At 35.8% G+C, this 17091-nt stretch overlaps 3 protein-coding genes and 1 pseudogene across 3 annotated transcripts; 3 read left to right on the forward strand and 1 right to left on the reverse strand.

The window, feature by feature from the left end:
- Window positions 1-12: 12 nt before the first annotated feature.
- LOC121790102 lies at window positions 13-2592 on the forward strand. The gene is made up of 3 exons (XM_042188388.1): window positions 13-710; window positions 1231-1634; window positions 1838-2592. Exons 1-3 carry the CDS (start codon window positions 68-70, stop codon window positions 2549-2551), a joined length of 1761 nt encoding a protein of 586 aa, XP_042044322.1. The 5' UTR covers window positions 13-67; the 3' UTR covers window positions 2552-2592.
- A 582-nt stretch (window positions 2593-3174) lies between these two features.
- Window positions 3175-5363, reverse strand: LOC121790105 (glycine-rich RNA-binding protein 1-like). The gene is made up of 5 exons (XM_042188391.1): window positions 5278-5363; window positions 4612-4756; window positions 4457-4525; window positions 3913-4019; window positions 3175-3809 (listed from the first exon to the last, which is right to left on the reverse strand). Exons 2-5 carry the CDS (start codon window positions 4745-4747, stop codon window positions 3417-3419), a joined length of 705 nt encoding a protein of 234 aa, XP_042044325.1. The 5' UTR covers window positions 4748-4756; window positions 5278-5363; the 3' UTR covers window positions 3175-3416.
- A 1852-nt stretch (window positions 5364-7215) lies between these two features.
- On the forward strand, window positions 7216-8868 carry LOC121790108 (60S ribosomal protein L44). The gene is made up of 4 exons (XM_042188395.1): window positions 7216-7300; window positions 8167-8346; window positions 8486-8560; window positions 8648-8868. The coding sequence occupies exons 1-4, from the start codon at window positions 7298-7300 to the stop codon at window positions 8705-8707; spliced, it is 318 nt and encodes a 105-aa protein (XP_042044329.1). The 5' UTR covers window positions 7216-7297; the 3' UTR covers window positions 8708-8868.
- A 4332-nt stretch (window positions 8869-13200) lies between these two features.
- Window positions 13201-16695, forward strand: LOC121790106 (annotated as a pseudogene).
- Window positions 16696-17091: the final 396 nt, after the last annotated feature.

The following is a 17091-nucleotide window of genomic DNA, read 5'->3' on the forward strand; positions in this document are numbered from 1 at the left end:
ACACAAGCTCGGTGACAAGACGGGTCCATTCAACAGTGTGTTGTCGAGGAAAAGTAATGGGGAGGAAATGTCCAACAGAGAAAGAGACAAGGGTTGTGAAGCTGTTTCCGACCTTGAAATCACTTCTACTAGTGGATATGAAGATGATAACATGGTAATGGGAAGTTCTTTAGCTCAGAGTCCGGACGTTGAAGACGCTCAAGGGGATCTACAAAGTGGGTTACCTTTTGACAGTAGTGGAGGTTTTGCTAGTGATATGTCGCCTCGTCGTTTATCAAGTGAGATAGTGTTTTCCTCTAGTTCTAGTAGGAGAAGGAGAAGTGGCCTGAAGAGTCGGAGATTTGATAGTCAATCCATAAAGCCCCAGACTTCTCTCCAGAGTTGTCTTATGGCCCAGTTGTACGAAGAATGCGATGAAAGTGAAGAATATGTGCGCAATTCATTGGTCAAACCACGTTTGAGGCCATTTCTTGTCACTGATGGAAGTAGGATAATCAGCACAGCACCGTGTGAATCCCTCACTGTACCAATTGGAACATCAGGAGGGGAACGGTGGGTAAGGAAGGATGGGTACTCACAAGTAAATTCGACTGTATGTGGCATTCCCGCACTGCCTAATATCGAACCTGCAGAGTTTGGGAAGAGAGCTAAAACTAGAGAGAAACAGAAGCATGGGTTTGAAGGAATTCAGTCTAGCAAAGCTTCCCATGGTGATTACTACTCCAATGCACAATGTGGTTTATCTCAGTTTCTGTTAGTGATAGAGAATAGGAATGTGGTTTATCTTTTAGGAGAGAATAGATTCAAACTTGCTTTATTTAACATGGTTAAGATTTAGTTATCCTTATTGCCAATGCTAATTCACCAATGGATTTCTCACTTTGTCAAATTGTTTTGTTATTGCATACTGCTTGTGGAATTTATAATAATAGAGCATTTCTATGTGCGCTGCTTTGAAGGATCAAAGCCAGGTCAGAACATTTTGTTTCATCACTATGGTGATGAGAACTGCTGCATTCTCCATTATGTAGGAACTATTAAAGTAACTTCTGTCATGGTGGAACACAATCTTGTTTTCTTTTAGTTTATGAATTTGCAGAATCGACCTCAATAGGGACCCTGTTCTAATTGTGACATTTTTTTACCAGAAGTATTTATTAAATAACCCACCATTCATGTTGCTATTTTTATGTTTGTAAATGTTATTCCTAACATCCTTTCCTTTATCAGGAACATCCAACAGGTCTCTTCTTTTCTACTTCGGGCTAACGTTGGGTGTAGTATCTTCTTTCATGGCAAACAAACAAGAAGTCGAACAGATGAAAAGCTTGTTGAAGCAGAATGAGAATCTGGTCCAAGATCTACAGGAGGAACTTGAGATGAAAGATTCCTTAACTGTAAAGGAGCTTGCTACAGATAATTACGAATCAAATGATGTACATAATGATTCTTGCACCGATGATACTGTGCTTCCTTCATCTCTCAAAGAGAAATTTGATGAAGAATCTTTCCATGAGAAGCCCGAGGAGCAATCATTATATGCAATCGAAGCAGAGCTTGAAGTGGAGCTGCAGAGATTGGAATCAAGCATGAACTCATCCAGTTTGGAAGGGAAACTTTGCAATCTATCAGGGGTAAGCGCGTACATTTGTTCTTGCTGATTGCTGTCTTTGATTGAAATATGTCAAATAATATTGGTTCTTGCATCTTTGAATTTTAGTTCTTGTGTAATATTTGTTGGATGCAGTCGATTGCTAACACGAGGTTTAAGCGTATTATTTCTTCAGAGTGGTTTTTGACAGTTGTGTAATGGGGCTTAATGTATTGCACTTTGCAGTTTGATCCAGACTTTGTATCAGATTTTCACGAGGGAAAGTTAAGGTCTCGCTCGTTTGCTGCCGAGTTTCATGGTAAGAGTGATGAAAGCCGAAGCTCCACCCCACGCTCTTGCCCCTATCCAGTGTCCCCTAGAGAGCTGAGTTTGCGTCTGCATCAAGTCATCCAATCAAGACTAGAAGAACGGATAAAGGAGCTTGAGACGGCGCTTCAGAACAGTCAGCAAAAGTCGAAGTACATGGGATCCAAGCATGTCCATCCCTGGAGGGAGCTATCAGGCTCCGGAACACGAAACTCTTCTACACGCGACAGCCCAATTGCTAGAAACGGACACGAGTCCAAGGATGAACCAGTCGTCATCAGTCTATCAGGGGAAGCACTGGCTGCCTACAACGAGGCCTATGACGTGTTCACAAAGGTCTCTGAATCAGATGAAGAAGATTTCCAAGCTGGGTTCGAGAATGGATATCATGCCGAGTATGATTTGAATGAGGTTCAGGAAACAGTGTTTGATCAGCGAACGGAGGAAGATCTTTATTCACCGCAGAACAATGCCTTGGGCTGCAGAAGGGACGAAGGCGAAGATTGTGCCGAGGACGACGAGATAGAGAGACTGCTGATAAAGCAAATCGTAGAGAAAGCCAGACAAGGCTCACCTGCAGTTTTGAAAGCTCAAAGAGAATTTTTGTTGTTGAATATTGACAATGAACATTAACTTAGAAGATAAATAGAGAGGCTAATTTGCATAAAGATTAATTGCTGAGTTTTCAAAGTTGTTTTTTAGCTTGATTTTCTAACAAAACATCAATTGAATTTTAAAAATGATCATTTGAAGAAAAAATAAATAAAATCCATTTGTATTTTAATTGCTTCCTAAATTAAAATTTTAAATGCATCACTGGATCCGATTGCTTCGAAAAACATTGCAACTGTATAATGTGTGTTATTGTAGATTATTAGGAGTACTATTTTTTTATTAATGTTCTTTTTATCTTACTTTTTTCAAGTAATGATAATTTTTTTTGTTAAATTGCAATTTTATTAGCTTTCTAATTCTAAAATTAAATTACAAAATAAAATTGGTGAAGTAAGTTTAGCTTTAATGAGGCTCGTTAACATTACTCGTAATAGTGTTTATTTTGATTCGAACATAACAAACAATCTTTACAATATTATTAATGTGATAATAGTATTTATTTTACTTCGAATATAAACATATCTAGTCAGTATAATCAAATCTTAATTGACTTTAGTAATTCAATTAAAAGAAATTGCACTTAAACAGCTGATTATATCTTTTGATGAAACACAATAAAACTCAAAATAAAGAGTGACGAATAGCTGTTAAAAGCAAAATATTTGGATGAATAATGTCACTATTTCAAACACCAAATAAAGACCCAAAAGCTTAACATTAAAAAACCTAATAAACTAAACGTGACCTGACAAAAATATCAAATATAACATGAAAAGTTCTAGGAATTCTAGAAGAGAACAAAATAAGATAATTTCATATATCAGTGAATAAAATCTCTTGCAGCTTCCATTCTTGCTCGAACCAATTAGAGGGGACCGCTATATCAACCCCGTTTATCAGCAAAATTTCCCGGGGCGTCATAGTCTCTGTAGCTTCCCTCACCGCCACCTCCTAATCCACTATCCGCTGCGCCTGAGGCATAGCTACCAGAATCGCCACCGTATCCCTGAGCATCATCACTGGTTTGGCTCTCTCCAGCTGCAGGATAGCCACCACCCCCATAGCCGCCACCACCGCCGCCATAACCACCTCCATTGTATCCGCCACCACCATAACCACCACCTCCTCCATTGTAGCCGCCACCACCATAACCACCACCACCTCCATTGTAGCTGCCACCACCAAAACCACCACCACCTCCAAAGCCTCCACCACCGAAGCCTCCACGTGGCCTATCATTTGCATAGTTGACCTTCACTTGACGACCATGGAGTTCCTTGAGGTAATCGAGAAGAAATTATGAAAGATGTCAATGTAAGAAGTCAGATTGGGAAATTACAAGAACCTAACTGTTAGAGAACATAGCATTGTTAACAAACCTGCTGATCCAGAGCCTGAATGGCAGCTGAGGCCTCCTCAGCAGTAGTATATGTAACAAACCCAAATCCTCTAGATCTCTGCGTTTCACGATCAAGAATCACCCGTGCTGCATAAAGACACAATTATCTTCAATCATTTCACCAATACAGAATGATGAACATGTCAACTAAAATACATAATTTACGTCTCCTTGTCAAATATAATTCAATAAGCACTGCCTGAAGTTGTTTTTACAGAAGAAAAACAATTAAGAATGCTGATTTCAAGAGTCATGCTATGAGCTTACCTCGAACATATAATTTCTTTGAGCATGCAAGCAAAATACATCAAATGTATAATAAAGATGCAATTACAATTGCAAGAACATATACTAATCAAGAAAGTTCCATCGAGGCAGAATTGCAGTGTGCAGAATTCACAGGTTTAAAAATTGTACTATTATTCATTAACTCTATCACAAGACTTGGACAACTTGATGTGAGTTCAACTATCGCAATGTCAACCAAGTGATAGTGTATATGCAATCATATCCAATTATCTTACCTTCCACAACTTGTCCATACTTGTCGAAAGCCTCTCTAAGACTGTTATCATCCGTCTGGTAAGAAAGTCCTGCGACATGAATCAAAGGGAAGTCATATGAAATTCCTCAGAGCAGTGAACAAGCCATGTACTGCTAGAGACAAAAGGCAGCATACCTCCTACAAAAACCTTTGAACTTGACATGCATCTTATTGCTTGAAAAATTGAGGGGTTGGAGACTGATGTTTCCCGACTTACTCGGCTTCCCACAGTCCTCCCCAAAAGACTCGCAGCTTTTCTAAACAAAGCCATCGCCACAACCTGAAAAGATTGACAAAGATTATCAGGTAAAGCAGAAACATTCCATTGATATATGTCAAACTCTAGATCCAACTCCTCTCATATCATATGCAAAAATAAACTGAAAATCGAGAAACAATACAATACTCATACCAGAAAATCGAGCAGAGAGGCCGAATTCAAGCATTTCGTTAGCTCAAAACAGTGAGCACTTTTTAAAAATTGAATGGAAATGCACAGCAACATATAGCCGAGAAAAACACAAGCAAAATCATACACAAATTGAAATATAAACATGTTTTCATTCTTATTTATTCAGCTCACCTCCAAAACAGAAAAAATTACAGCTAATGCCAAAGCCACCGATATTAAACCAATCGGAAATCAATCCGACACCAAAACACCAAAGTAATAACAAAACGAAACACGGATATTAAACGAAAAACAATCCACTATACAAACAACAGATGAATCGGACTCATGCTGCGAATGAGGGAAAAGGTATGCTGGCCAAAAAAGGAAATAAAAAACGAAAATGATACCTGCAGTCCTTGGATCGTTGAGAGAGAGAGATGTTAAACCCTAGACTGAGAAAGGGGAAGGGTTTAGGAGTGAGGATGGAAATGGGAGGATGTATATATGCAAAGCGGATGGACAGCTGCCAGCCGTTGGATGGAAAGATCATGATAATTTTGCTCTACCCATTTTTTTGGTATTTTTTTATACAAATTTTAAAAAATGTGAATAAATAGATGAAAATATCAGTGAAATATGAATTTCGTTTTCATATTACTATTTTTATTGTGAATAGTGCTTAGTAAGTGTAATGCTTTATACATCTAAAATGAAAAAGTAAATCACTTCTATTAAAGTAGTAAGTGGGTTTTATTGGTCTGTCCCAAGCGGAATAGGCCCACTTGATATGATGTTGGGCCTAGTTCGAGCCGATGTCTGAGGTGGACTAGATTGATTTTTTTTTAACTATTTCTATACAATTTTATAGAAGTGAAAAAAAAAATTGTTTCAATAGATTTTAAGTCTTACTTAGAGCATCAGCAGTGGCGCGGAATTTCCAAAAACACCTCCTACCACGTCATACGGACTTCCCACTGCACTGCCTCGTCATAAGGACTTCCCACCGCACTGCCTCGTCATAAGGACTTCCCACTGCACAGTGGCGGACATCCCCAAGGACTTCCCACTACAAATAATGCAATAAACGGGAATTCCGCGCGGACGTCTGTGAGAGTCAACGCAATGGCGGACGTCCACACGCCCGTCGCGGCTGAATTCCGCGCAACACCGCGGAACTGCGGTGTCCTCTGTGGAATTCCGTATTCGTGCATACCATGCACAGTGGCGGACGTCCGCCGCGGAATTCCGGCACGCCGGTCAGAATTCCCCGGGACGGGCGCCATTGCTGATGCTCTTAACAAGTGCAAATGATCAAACCTCGACTTGAACAGAAATTTATTTTCTTGAAGACAATAGGTTTAACTAGAGCCAGTGATGAATTGTCCGTGGGTTGATATTCTTGTTTTTAATGGTCTTGGGTTGTTCCTAAGTTTATAAAAAGGCCTAACGAGAGCTCGTAGGTATCAATAAGTCAGCTCAGACGTACTTCATTCCTCCGGTGGGCTAGGCTTGGGGCAAGCTAGGCTAAGTTGGTTAGAACATTTCTATTTTAATTGTGAACGCATCAAAATGGTAAAGTGAAACTTTATATCATAGACAAATAAAGTGTACTCCTTCCGTCCCACATAATTTGACTCAGTTTTCCATTTTGGACCGTCCCACTTAATTTGACCCATTTCACTTTTACCATTTTTGGTAGTGGACCCCACATTCCACTAATCATTCATACTCACATTTAATTATAAAACTAATATATAAAAGTGGAACTCACATTCCACTAACTTTTTCAACTCACTTTTCATTATATTTATTAAAATCCGTGTCCGGTCAAAGTGTCCCAAATTATATGGAACGGAGGGAGTAATTACTATATTCAAGGTAGTCTCATGTGTAAGCGCTGCGCTATCCATTGAGGGAGAGGTGGCAGGAGAGAAGCAGGTGTGGTAAAGACAACGTCGATGGAGGCGGGAAGATAGGAGACGAAAGTGTGTGCAACGTGCATTTGTATTATATCTAATCCATTCTCATAAAAAAAAATTTGAACACACAAATATAATCCCGTTTGATTAATAATTTTACTTTTAAAGACTATATTAATCCTAAAATAAATGATATGTATTCGGTATTGGGATGTTTCAAGCTAATCATCACATTTTCTTTTTTATAAAATGACTTTTTAGTCTCTCATATTTTATTTGATATAGTACTTATTTTATTGTGTTTTACTTTATTAGCTTTTCAATTACTAATATATAAAATGACTTTTATCATATTTTATTAATTCTTCAAAATAAAAATAAAAATAAAAATGCATATATCTTTATAAGTGGGCAGGCCCATATTAAGCACCATTTTACATGACTAAACCCTAATTTATACTTCTTCGTGTGCAAACCGAATTTCTGCAGAGATCTTCAGCTGTAAATCATGGTAGATGCCTTCTCTATTGCCTCGCTATATCGAGTTTTCTACAATGGCGTTTGTTTTGTTTGGTACTATGGAATTATTTGTTTCATCGTCTATCATTTTAGCAATTTTCCGGAATTTCACCATCGCTGGAATTTTTTGTTAATAGTACTTTGTTGGATTATCGGAATTAGGATATGAACAGAAAAATCAGTTTTGTATGTCAGCTACGCCGAATTTGGTGCCTCCAATTTATGTCGATTTTATATTGTGATGGAAAATTTGTTTAATATGTTCATTTTCGGTAGTTTTTGAAAGATATACTTGTTGAGCTGGAAATTTTGTTACATTTGCTCTGTGAATAATTATTTTCATAGTTTAGTTGGATTAGTGTTTGTTTTTGGTGCAAATGTGCATAGGCTTTTACATAGCTACCAGTGCAAATTTATATTGATTTTGTAAGGGGTTTTTGTCCCTTGTGCTGATTTGCTTGGGATGTCATGAATTTTGGAACATTGAATTTTATTATGAACATGTTCTTGACTGAAATTAGGCATTCAATGCATAAGCTAATTTGGTGTTATTTTGCACAAGGGCTTAATGGCAATGCCTGAGCAACAAAAAATATTTTGGATGCTATGTTAGTGTATTAGATGCAGATGGGGAATTGATCCCTTCTTCGGCTTGTGATATTGCATCCTTTTTTGCTCGTTCGAAATATTTAGGAAGAGTGTTCAAACTTTCAATCTTTTTGTCTTCATGTCAGATTTTGTACATGGTTTTTAACTCTCTGTGCATCTTGTGCTTGAGCTTTGCAATTCAGAATTACTTTCTATACGGCCTTTGTTTTAAATATTGGTAAGTTATTAATTATGGTTTCAAATTTGCAGGTGAACGTTCCAAAGACCAAAAAGACTTACTGCAAGTCGAAGGAGTGCAAGAAGCACACCTTACATAAGGTCACCCAGTATAAGAAGGGAAAGGACAGCTTAGCCGCTCAAGGGAAGAGGCGTTATGATCGCAAGCAGTCAGGCTATGGTGGCCAGACCAAGCCCGTTTTCCACAAGAAGGTGAAATGTTCATTCTTCTGTGTTTATGTTTTATCAAACTATTATTCTTGGTAGCGACTAAGATAGTGAAGTAAATTTCATTGGCTCTCAATACTATGGTTGTGAACCGGGCATGTTAATAACAATGGTTCTTGTCTAGGCCAAAACAACCAAGAAGATTGTGTTGAGGCTGCAGTGCCAGGGCTGCAAGCATGTCTCCCAACACCCGATCAAGGTATGTGCCCTTTTACACGCATCTGCTCTGATGCATCTCTCTCCAACTCGTGCTAATGGGGCCTCGATTGCCATCTTTTCTTTGCAGAGGTGCAAGCATTTCGAAATCGGTGGGGACAAAAAGGGCAAGGGAACGTCCCTCTTCTAATATGGTAATTAGAACCGCTGGATTTGCTTTGTTATGTGGGATTATAGTGACATTTTTGTGTTTTTGCTTATAATGTTTGGTGAAATATGAGACATCTTGTAACTGACATTGATTAGTTTCTGAATTCATTCTATAAGTATTCAGCATCATATTTTTTAACATTTTGTTTGCTTGCTTTATTTTTGTATGGGGAATTTGATTAAGTGCATCAGATGAGATTTTAGTATCATTTCTTAGTGCTTAGTTCACAAGTTTAACAAATATTCAATGTTTGTAAAGTAGTTGAAAAAGTTTAAAATTATCTTTCATCTCAATATTATGTAATTAGATATTTAAATATAACAAAATAAAATGAAATCCTATCTACATTCTATAACTTTTAAAGTCTTTATCATTTATGTAGATCTATAATCTTATAATGAAGCGTATCATAATTGAAAAATGGTTTTTTTACAAGTAATAGGTTGAAAGTTCGAGTTTATTTCTTATGAGTCTTAGTCCTGCAACTCAGAAAAATGTGTATAAAATCTTCTTAAAACAAATTATGTCTCTTTTAAAGTTTATTAGATGCCTATAATCTATATTAGTAGTAGACTACTCTTTTTCAAAACAACATAAATTTTAATTTTACCACCAAAATTATGACTTTGGAGTAATCCCAACTGCAACAAATTATTTTTTTTGGATTGCACATTGAATCATAGGTGAAAATTTTATGTCCAATTAACCGAAAAAACACCCTCAATGGCGGAACCGAGTTGGCCCAGCTTAAGCTAAAAACAGCCTAGTCGGACATACGAAAGCCTTAACCGACCAAATTTGGCCAGTCGAGTCGAGCCTATGTGAAATAGTCCGGTTCGGCTTGAAACAACTTTTAATTTTGTTAAATCAGGCCGAACGGGATTTATAGGACATGAAGAAAAGTGCAAAAGAAGACATGGTATAAAATAAAAATGGCATGTACTTACAAGTTGCAATTAGTTAAGAAAATAAATAAGTAAAATCATAGTAGATGCTATTAATATGATAATAGCATATTCTTTGGCATATACTAGTATTAAATCCGGGTTACAAAAACAAGGTGCGGAAAAGCGGAACTGTCAATACCACTATAATTGTCCGTACGTCTTCGATTTGCTTCTTCTCACAAATCACAATTTTTCCTTAAAAGTAGAAAAAAAGAAACCCACTATATGTGTTTTAGGTCTTATAATATATAAATATCTTATATTTTTTCATCCTTTAAAAATATATTTATGGAGTGTGATACAAATTTTAATAAATAATAATGATATCTTGTGAATTGAGAAAGTATCTTGCTATTTTATCATTGGTTAGTGCTAGTTGGTACATAGTGGGATTAGTATGTAGATTAATGTAGACTATATAAAGTGGAGGCTAAGTTTGAATTTTTAGTTATTCTCTTTTCATCTTATGGGTTTTATTTTTTATTAAGTTGTTTAATGTGTTAAGTGATGAAAAGAATAAAATGGAGAAAATAATATTTTAGGATTTTAGAAATGTGTGACTTTGAGTTGGACATTCTTAAAATGTAAACGTGTTATTTTGAATATAATGGAAGTTTATACTCCATATTTTAAAAGTTTAATTTCATATACTCTGTATATTTGCTAGACTTCTCTTCTCCAATTAATAAGTTACATTTTCGAATCACCTAAAAATGATTAGTGTGTGAGTGTTTTATTTATCTAATTGTAATATTTATGATCTCTTACTTGTTAAGGAGGTGACCAAGAAAGACAAGACTTTTTATTCGCCTTTAGAAAAACCAAACCACATAAATACATAGTACAAATAGTAAGATAAGAAATTGAATAGTATTTATAGATATAAAGGGACCACAAAATTTCTTGTGTTAGGTAAAAACAACAGCATTGATATAACAAAAAACTATATATTATAATAAAGAAAGAAATTTATTGTTGGACAAAGCAACCAACAAATCAACGCCTAATCTTTATCCATTAGCCTCTCATCTCTTTATATAGACATGTATCATTCATTCTTCATTGCCTCATCTCTCTCCCTCTCTCTCTAAAATGCAGATACATCTTTGGGCCGAGAGGTGAAATGGGGGTTGATTTCGGGCCGAAATCTGTCGGGATCGGGTGGATTGGAAATCGAACTTGCAATTGCAATTGTCTTCTTTAATTTGATTTCCAACTCCACCCATTCCGACGGATTTCGGGGTTTCCCCTCATTTGGTCTCTCTGTTTTCTTCTTCATTTTTTATGTAAGTATTGTTTTCGGATGTCTTACTTAAAGTTTGTTCCGGCGCTTGATTGTTGTACAAATTTTTAGTCCCATTTGACTTGAACATTTTACCTTATAAAAAAATATGTAAATATTCTTTGTTCAACTGATGAACACTTTTTTAGCTAATTTAGAATTTAATGTACTTTATTTTTTCTCAATAAATTCTTTGTTTTGTAAAATCTTTTAGTAATCTAAAAGAAAAATGGTAGGGTTTTACTCGTGAAAAAAAATCTATGATAAGAACCATAATAACTATCTCATTTTTAAAACTAAAATATTGTCGAAAACAAATTTAGAATTGGAGATCTCGCATCTTAAAAGAGATAATATATTAGTTTTATTTTAATAGAGTTGGATATAATAGAGTTTTCACTCTTTCTAGACCAACGATAAGGTGGATTTGACCCACCGAATATGACATAGTCACATTATAAGATTAATATTAAAATAATTGGGATGGCTCATCGACAATACATTTGGCCATTGAAAATTAATTTAGCAAACATAATTTAGTGATGTTTAAATAATGTATTAGTATGAGTGATTTGATTAGACTAAAATTATCTCTAAATTAATCATCAATCTATGCATTTTTCCTTCTTGACATATGTACAACAAAACTTCTAAATAATATAGGGTTTGATTTAATTGCAATTTTAATAATGGCCACACTTTAAACTTGTAGCAAATTAGACACGATCGAATTTTTTTCAACCACCCAAATTGGAGAAAAATCTATATGACGACTATATATGTCCCGATTCATCTCACAATATTTGTGGAGCAACAATTTGTAGTACCCCTAATAAATATCTACCTATGACCTTTAGTGGCTGAAAAAAGTTGGTGTATATTTTAACGTTTAAAAAAATTATAAACTGAATTAATAAGATTAGTGTATATTGTACTCCTTTTCAAGGCTTGATGAGAGCTCGTTCGATATTCGTTCATATAGTAATGAGTCGAATTCAAACCTCAACTCTAGCTCGACAAGTTTGTCGAGCCTAGCTTGAGCCTTCTTGTGACCGACTGAAATTTAAGCGATTACGTTCACAAATATACTATGTTTGTTAGCATGATCACGCGTCTGTTCGCAAACGTATTCGTGATTATTGCAAACGAAGACAATGCGAAAATGAATTAAATTCTCAAAATAATTTAAATCAATGATAAAGTAACTATCATTCACTAGTAACTAAACAAAAAGCAATAACAATTGATAGTAACAATAAAGTTAAATTGTTTACATATAATAATAATATATCAATAATAATATTAAATCATAAAAATGAAAAAATAGGCAATGAAACATATGCCAAATGGAAACAAAAAAATGACATGATTAATGCTCATGCTCCTTATTCTATGTTTTTGAACTCAAACCTAAATCAGCATGTTTCACTATAATATATGAGCTCAATCTTAAGATAAACAAATAATCTTCGAATTGAACTCGAACCAAGTTCGAGCTCGTTATCCAATCGCCAAGCGGAGCTTGAGCCCAATATAAATTTCGCTAGCCGAGTCCAACCTTGCTGGTATTCGGCTCGGTTTGGTCCGCCAACAACCCTACATTTAAAATAAATGTGGTGTGATTTTATCCCATTATCATTTTAGCTTAGAAATTAATCTACATATTATTTTGAATTGACCGAAGGCCCGAAAAAGCCTATTCTTTTTGTAATTATAAAACTTTTCACGTATTAAAATAAGCACAACAAATGATTACTTATGATTGGTAAAATCTTTAAACAATTTTTTAAAACTCATTTGAATGTAAGTTGAAAATATGATTGGCATTTTCAAGATTTAAAATTCAAGATTTTAAATCTGTTTTGATCCAACCAAGTCAAATCCATTTCTCAAAGCTGTGACAACTCACAAGTTGGCAATAATGTAAAGACATGTTATTTTTCTTTTTTATGTATTGCAATATGCCAAAGATAAAAGATGGAGTAGTACTTAGTAATTTAGAATAGAAATAGTGAAATTAGATATTTCTCATTTCCTAACTTAAATGAGACAATTTATTTAGAACAAGAACTAAGACAAATGTGTTTTAGTAAATTAAATGGAGATAAAATAAAGTAGGAGAACAAATAAAATATGAGAAATTAAGTAAAAATGAAAAGAAACTATATATGCCTAGGTGTTGGGAACAAAATATCATATTATATTGAATAATCTATGCACAACTTAAAAATTGATCACATTAATTCCTAATTTCAAAATAATATAGAAATGAGTAAAAATTGATTGCAATTTATCAGTATGATAATATGATGTAGCACCACTAAGACGTGACGCTGATTGTGTTTTATTAAGTTCAAGTGTCTCATCTCTCCCTCCTATCTTCTCCACATCCAATTATCAATTATCAAACTAATAATCACACACAATCAAATGAAATTTCAACAACTATTAGGTGTGACATGAAATCATTGGGCATACCAATTCATCATCACACACAACTACATAACTCCCAATCTTCATAAAACAACCAATTCTTCACTACTTAGAACCACTTGCAATAATAAAAAAATTCTTCCAAATGAATAAAAAAATATTGAAGTTCACCTTATGGGCTATATTGTTGTCCATGATCATTTCTCATGCAGGTATTTTTTCTTGATTTTTTTCAGTAGCAATCTTTCCATTTTTTGTAATTTCTATCATTTCTTGAAAATTTCTAGACTCGTACGATCCGTTGGATCCATTTGGGAACATAACAATCAAATGGGACGTAATTTCTTGGACTGCCGATGGATACGTGGTGAGCTTCGTGTCACCCGAGCATGACTCGTTTCACAATCCTAATTTGCGCACACACATAATGAATGGGTGCAATTTCGATTTGTTACATGACTAAAATAAAATTGTCGACAGGCGCTGGTGACGATGTTCAACTTCCAAATGTATCGACACTTCATGAGCCCCTGGTGGACTATGACGTGGGGTCTAAGAAGGAGGTGATATGGTCGATGGTCGGGGCCCAGACGACAGAGCAAGGCGATTGCTCGAAATTCAAGGGAAATGTGCCACATTGTTGCAAGAGGGTTCCCACAGTTGTTGATTTGCTCCCTGGGGTTCCGTACAACCAACAAATTGCAAATTGCTGCAAAGGCGAGGTCTTGGCCTCGTGAGGCCAGGACCCTGCATCTGCCGTTTCGGCCTTTCAGGTTAGTGTCGGTCTTTCTGGGACCACCAACAAGACGGTGAAGCTCCCCACGAACTTCACCCTCCTCGGCCCCGGACCGGGATACACTTGTGGCCCCGCCAAAATCGTGCCTTCCACCGTGTACCTAACTCCAGACCGGAGAAGAAAAACCCAGGCTCTAAGTAAGCATGCTTATGCCTTATTTTATTAAAAAATTTATTGATTTTTGTAGATATATTATTCCATTATTTATACATTTCATGCACAAACTAAAATTTCCTTCTCTCACGGTTTTGTTTTCCTGCATTATATCTTCACAAACTTTGGTATATTTTGTACTTCAATTCTATGTGTATAGTTTTTTAGTAAATTTTATTTTTATTGTATATTGAAAATATAAAAATTGTTTAAATATTTTTTTATTAAAAGAAAATATTTAATGAAGTCAAGTTGGTGTCACTGATAGAAGTAAAAGTTATATGGAGTATTAGGTTCCTCAAATCAGGTCGGGTCGGGCAACTAATAAAGTGGTCGGATACTATTTGTGTTCATGCAGTGACGTGGAATGTGACGTGCACTTACTCACAACTCCTGGTGTCGAGGCACCCGAGCTGCTGCGTCTCTTTGTCGTCTTTCTACAACGAGACCATCACTCCTTGCACCAAATGCTCCTGCGGCTGTCGCAACAAAAAGGACTGTATCAAATAAGACCTAAATCAACTACCCTCATCTCCTTCATCCTCTCTTGTTTTAATTCAATCCTCAATATGAACATTGCATGCACACACACAAACAATATTAATAAAAAAATAAATTCTAATGCATAACTAGAGACCAAACCACGCGAAAATTCTAAAAAACTATCTTCAATTCTGACCAAACTAATGCCTTAAAAGTATTACTACTAAAAAAAGAAATAGTGGAGCCTCTGCCAATAATATTTTTCTGTGCGATCAATGTTGTATCTAGGCCCGATTCGAACAAGCTGAAGATGTTGGGAATCAACACGCCGAAGAAGGACAACACGCCCCTTACTGCAGTGCACGCACCACATGTGCCCGATACGAGTCCACTGGCACGTGAAGGTGAACTACAAAGACTACTGGCGAGTGAAGATCGCCATCACCAACTTCAACTACAGGATGAACTTCACGCAGTGGACCCTCGTGGCTCAGCACCCGAATCTCAACAACGTCACCCAAGTCTTCAGCTTCGACTACAAACCCATCGTCCCTTACCAATCCGTCAGTGAAGTCCTTTGTTACAAACACTAATTTCTCACATCTGTTGTGTAAGTAAGTCATTTGTTAGGAACTCTAATGTCTTACATCCGTTGTGTTAGACAACCGTTGTAAGATTTATAGACCAAACAAGCTCATCTCCCACTTTCTAGTCTTTTAGGATGAGTTCTTTTGTTTGGTCTATAACGTTGATGCTTTTAATGAAAGTCCCAAAAAGGAACTAACGACGTTAGCTCTCAATGGGGTTGATTTAAGATTGTTCATGTGAAGTTTATAGACCAAGTAGATACTGTCCTAATAAGCTAGTTTCTTGGGATAAGTTTTAATTTTGGTCCATGACATGCTCCAAATACATCGATATAAGACAATTGATGTGAAGTTTATAAACGAAAAGGTTGATACTAGACAATCAACGTGGAATTCATAGACCGAATAGGCTATCTGTACTAATAAGATAGTTTTGTCATTAACATACTCTACACATGTCGATATAAGACAACCGATGTGAAATTATAGACCAAACCGACTCTATTCTTACAGATTACTCTTTTGGTATGAGTTCTCATTTTTTGGTCCTTCCTCCTACACGTATATAACATATTACCTTTATTTCGAGGAACTACGTAGTCATTGGTTTAAACTGATGCCAGATGATAGACGCCATGTTCTATGGAGTTTATAGATCAAATAGACTCTACAATAAGCTATTTTTTCGATGATTTCTAGCATACTCTACACATATCGATATAAGACAATTAATGTGAGGTATACAGACCAAACGGGGCTACATGTCCTAGCATGTCGTTCGTTCTCTGTTTGGTCTGTAACATTATATTCTCCCTCACGTAAACAACATATGGCCTTATTTTCGAGCGTCTAACTTGTCGTTGTGTTTGGATTGACGCCAGATGACACGGCCATGTTCTACGGGATGAAGTTCTACAACGACCTGCTGATGGAGACCGGGAGTCGGGGAATGTTCAGACAGAGATACTGCTGAAGAAGGACAAGGACGAGTTCACTTTCAAGCAGGGAAGGGCTTTTCCGAGGAAGATCTACTTCAATGGGGATGAATGCATGCTTCCACCACCTGATGCTTATCCCATTTTACCAAACTCTGCATATAAAATCCTAACTCCATTTTCAAGATTTGCAGCTTTCTTGATTTTTGTCATTGCTGTTTCACATTTTCTGTAGCATTTTCTGTGAAATTATCATTTAGATTTGTATTACAAAAGGTTTTATATTTGCTCTTCTCTTGATTTTTGAATATTCAAGAGTGGTTAATATATGATGAATATGAAATTACTGATTTCTTTGAGCCATAAGACCTTGAGCATACATTATTTACATACTTTTGGAATAGAGCAATAAATTTTTTGAATACTACGCTACTCACCTATTTTTTCAATTTCTTGTTATTTGTAATTCTTTCTTATTTATAAATTTCAATTAAATTGGTTTACGAATAAACAAAAATTACTACAGTACTACTAAATAATAGTATTATATCAATGAAAATTACATAATCAAAAAAAAATTACGAATTTTAGTAGGAGGTGAGCTTGAATTCCATCGTATTAGTTGACCACACCTTGATACAAGTCGATGAGGTTGAATATTGCAGCGATTGTGCTTTGGTTATAGTGATTTCATATCTAAGTTAATTGAGAAATTTCAAGAATATGGCAATATGCTAAAAAATAGAA

This window comes from Salvia splendens, unplaced genomic scaffold, assembly GCF_004379255.2.
Source record: "Salvia splendens isolate huo1 unplaced genomic scaffold, SspV2 ctg413, whole genome shotgun sequence".
Classification (NCBI taxonomy): domain Eukaryota; kingdom Viridiplantae; phylum Streptophyta; class Magnoliopsida; order Lamiales; family Lamiaceae; genus Salvia; species Salvia splendens.

Bases quoted from the DNA above. Each gene is read 5' to 3' on its own strand.
- LOC121790102 (XM_042188388.1), top strand. From the start codon at position 68: ATGTCCAACAGAGAAAGAGACAAGGGTTGTGAAGCTGTTTCCGACCTT. The intron at 711-1,230 runs GTGATTACTACT...TTCCTTTATCAG, and splicing joins GTCTAGCAAAGCTTCCCATG to GAACATCCAACAGGTCTCTT. The intron at 1,635-1,837 runs GTAAGCGCGTAC...TGCACTTTGCAG, and splicing joins AACTTTGCAATCTATCAGGG to TTTGATCCAGACTTTGTATC.
- LOC121790105 (XM_042188391.1), bottom strand. From the start codon at position 4,747: ATGGCTTTGTTTAGAAAAGCTGCGAGTCTTTTGGGGAGGACTGTGGGA. The intron at 4,526-4,611 runs GTATGCTGCCTT...TTCATGTCGCAG, and splicing joins TTCAAAGGTTTTTGTAGGAG to GACTTTCTTACCAGACGGAT. The intron at 4,020-4,456 runs GTAAGATAATTG...GTCTTTATGCAG, and splicing joins GTATGGACAAGTTGTGGAAG to CACGGGTGATTCTTGATCGT.
- LOC121790108 (XM_042188395.1), top strand. The intron at 8,347-8,485 runs GTGAAATGTTCA...GTTCTTGTCTAG, and splicing joins AGCCCGTTTTCCACAAGAAG to GCCAAAACAACCAAGAAGAT. The intron at 8,561-8,647 runs GTATGTGCCCTT...TTTTCTTTGCAG, and splicing joins TCTCCCAACACCCGATCAAG to AGGTGCAAGCATTTCGAAAT.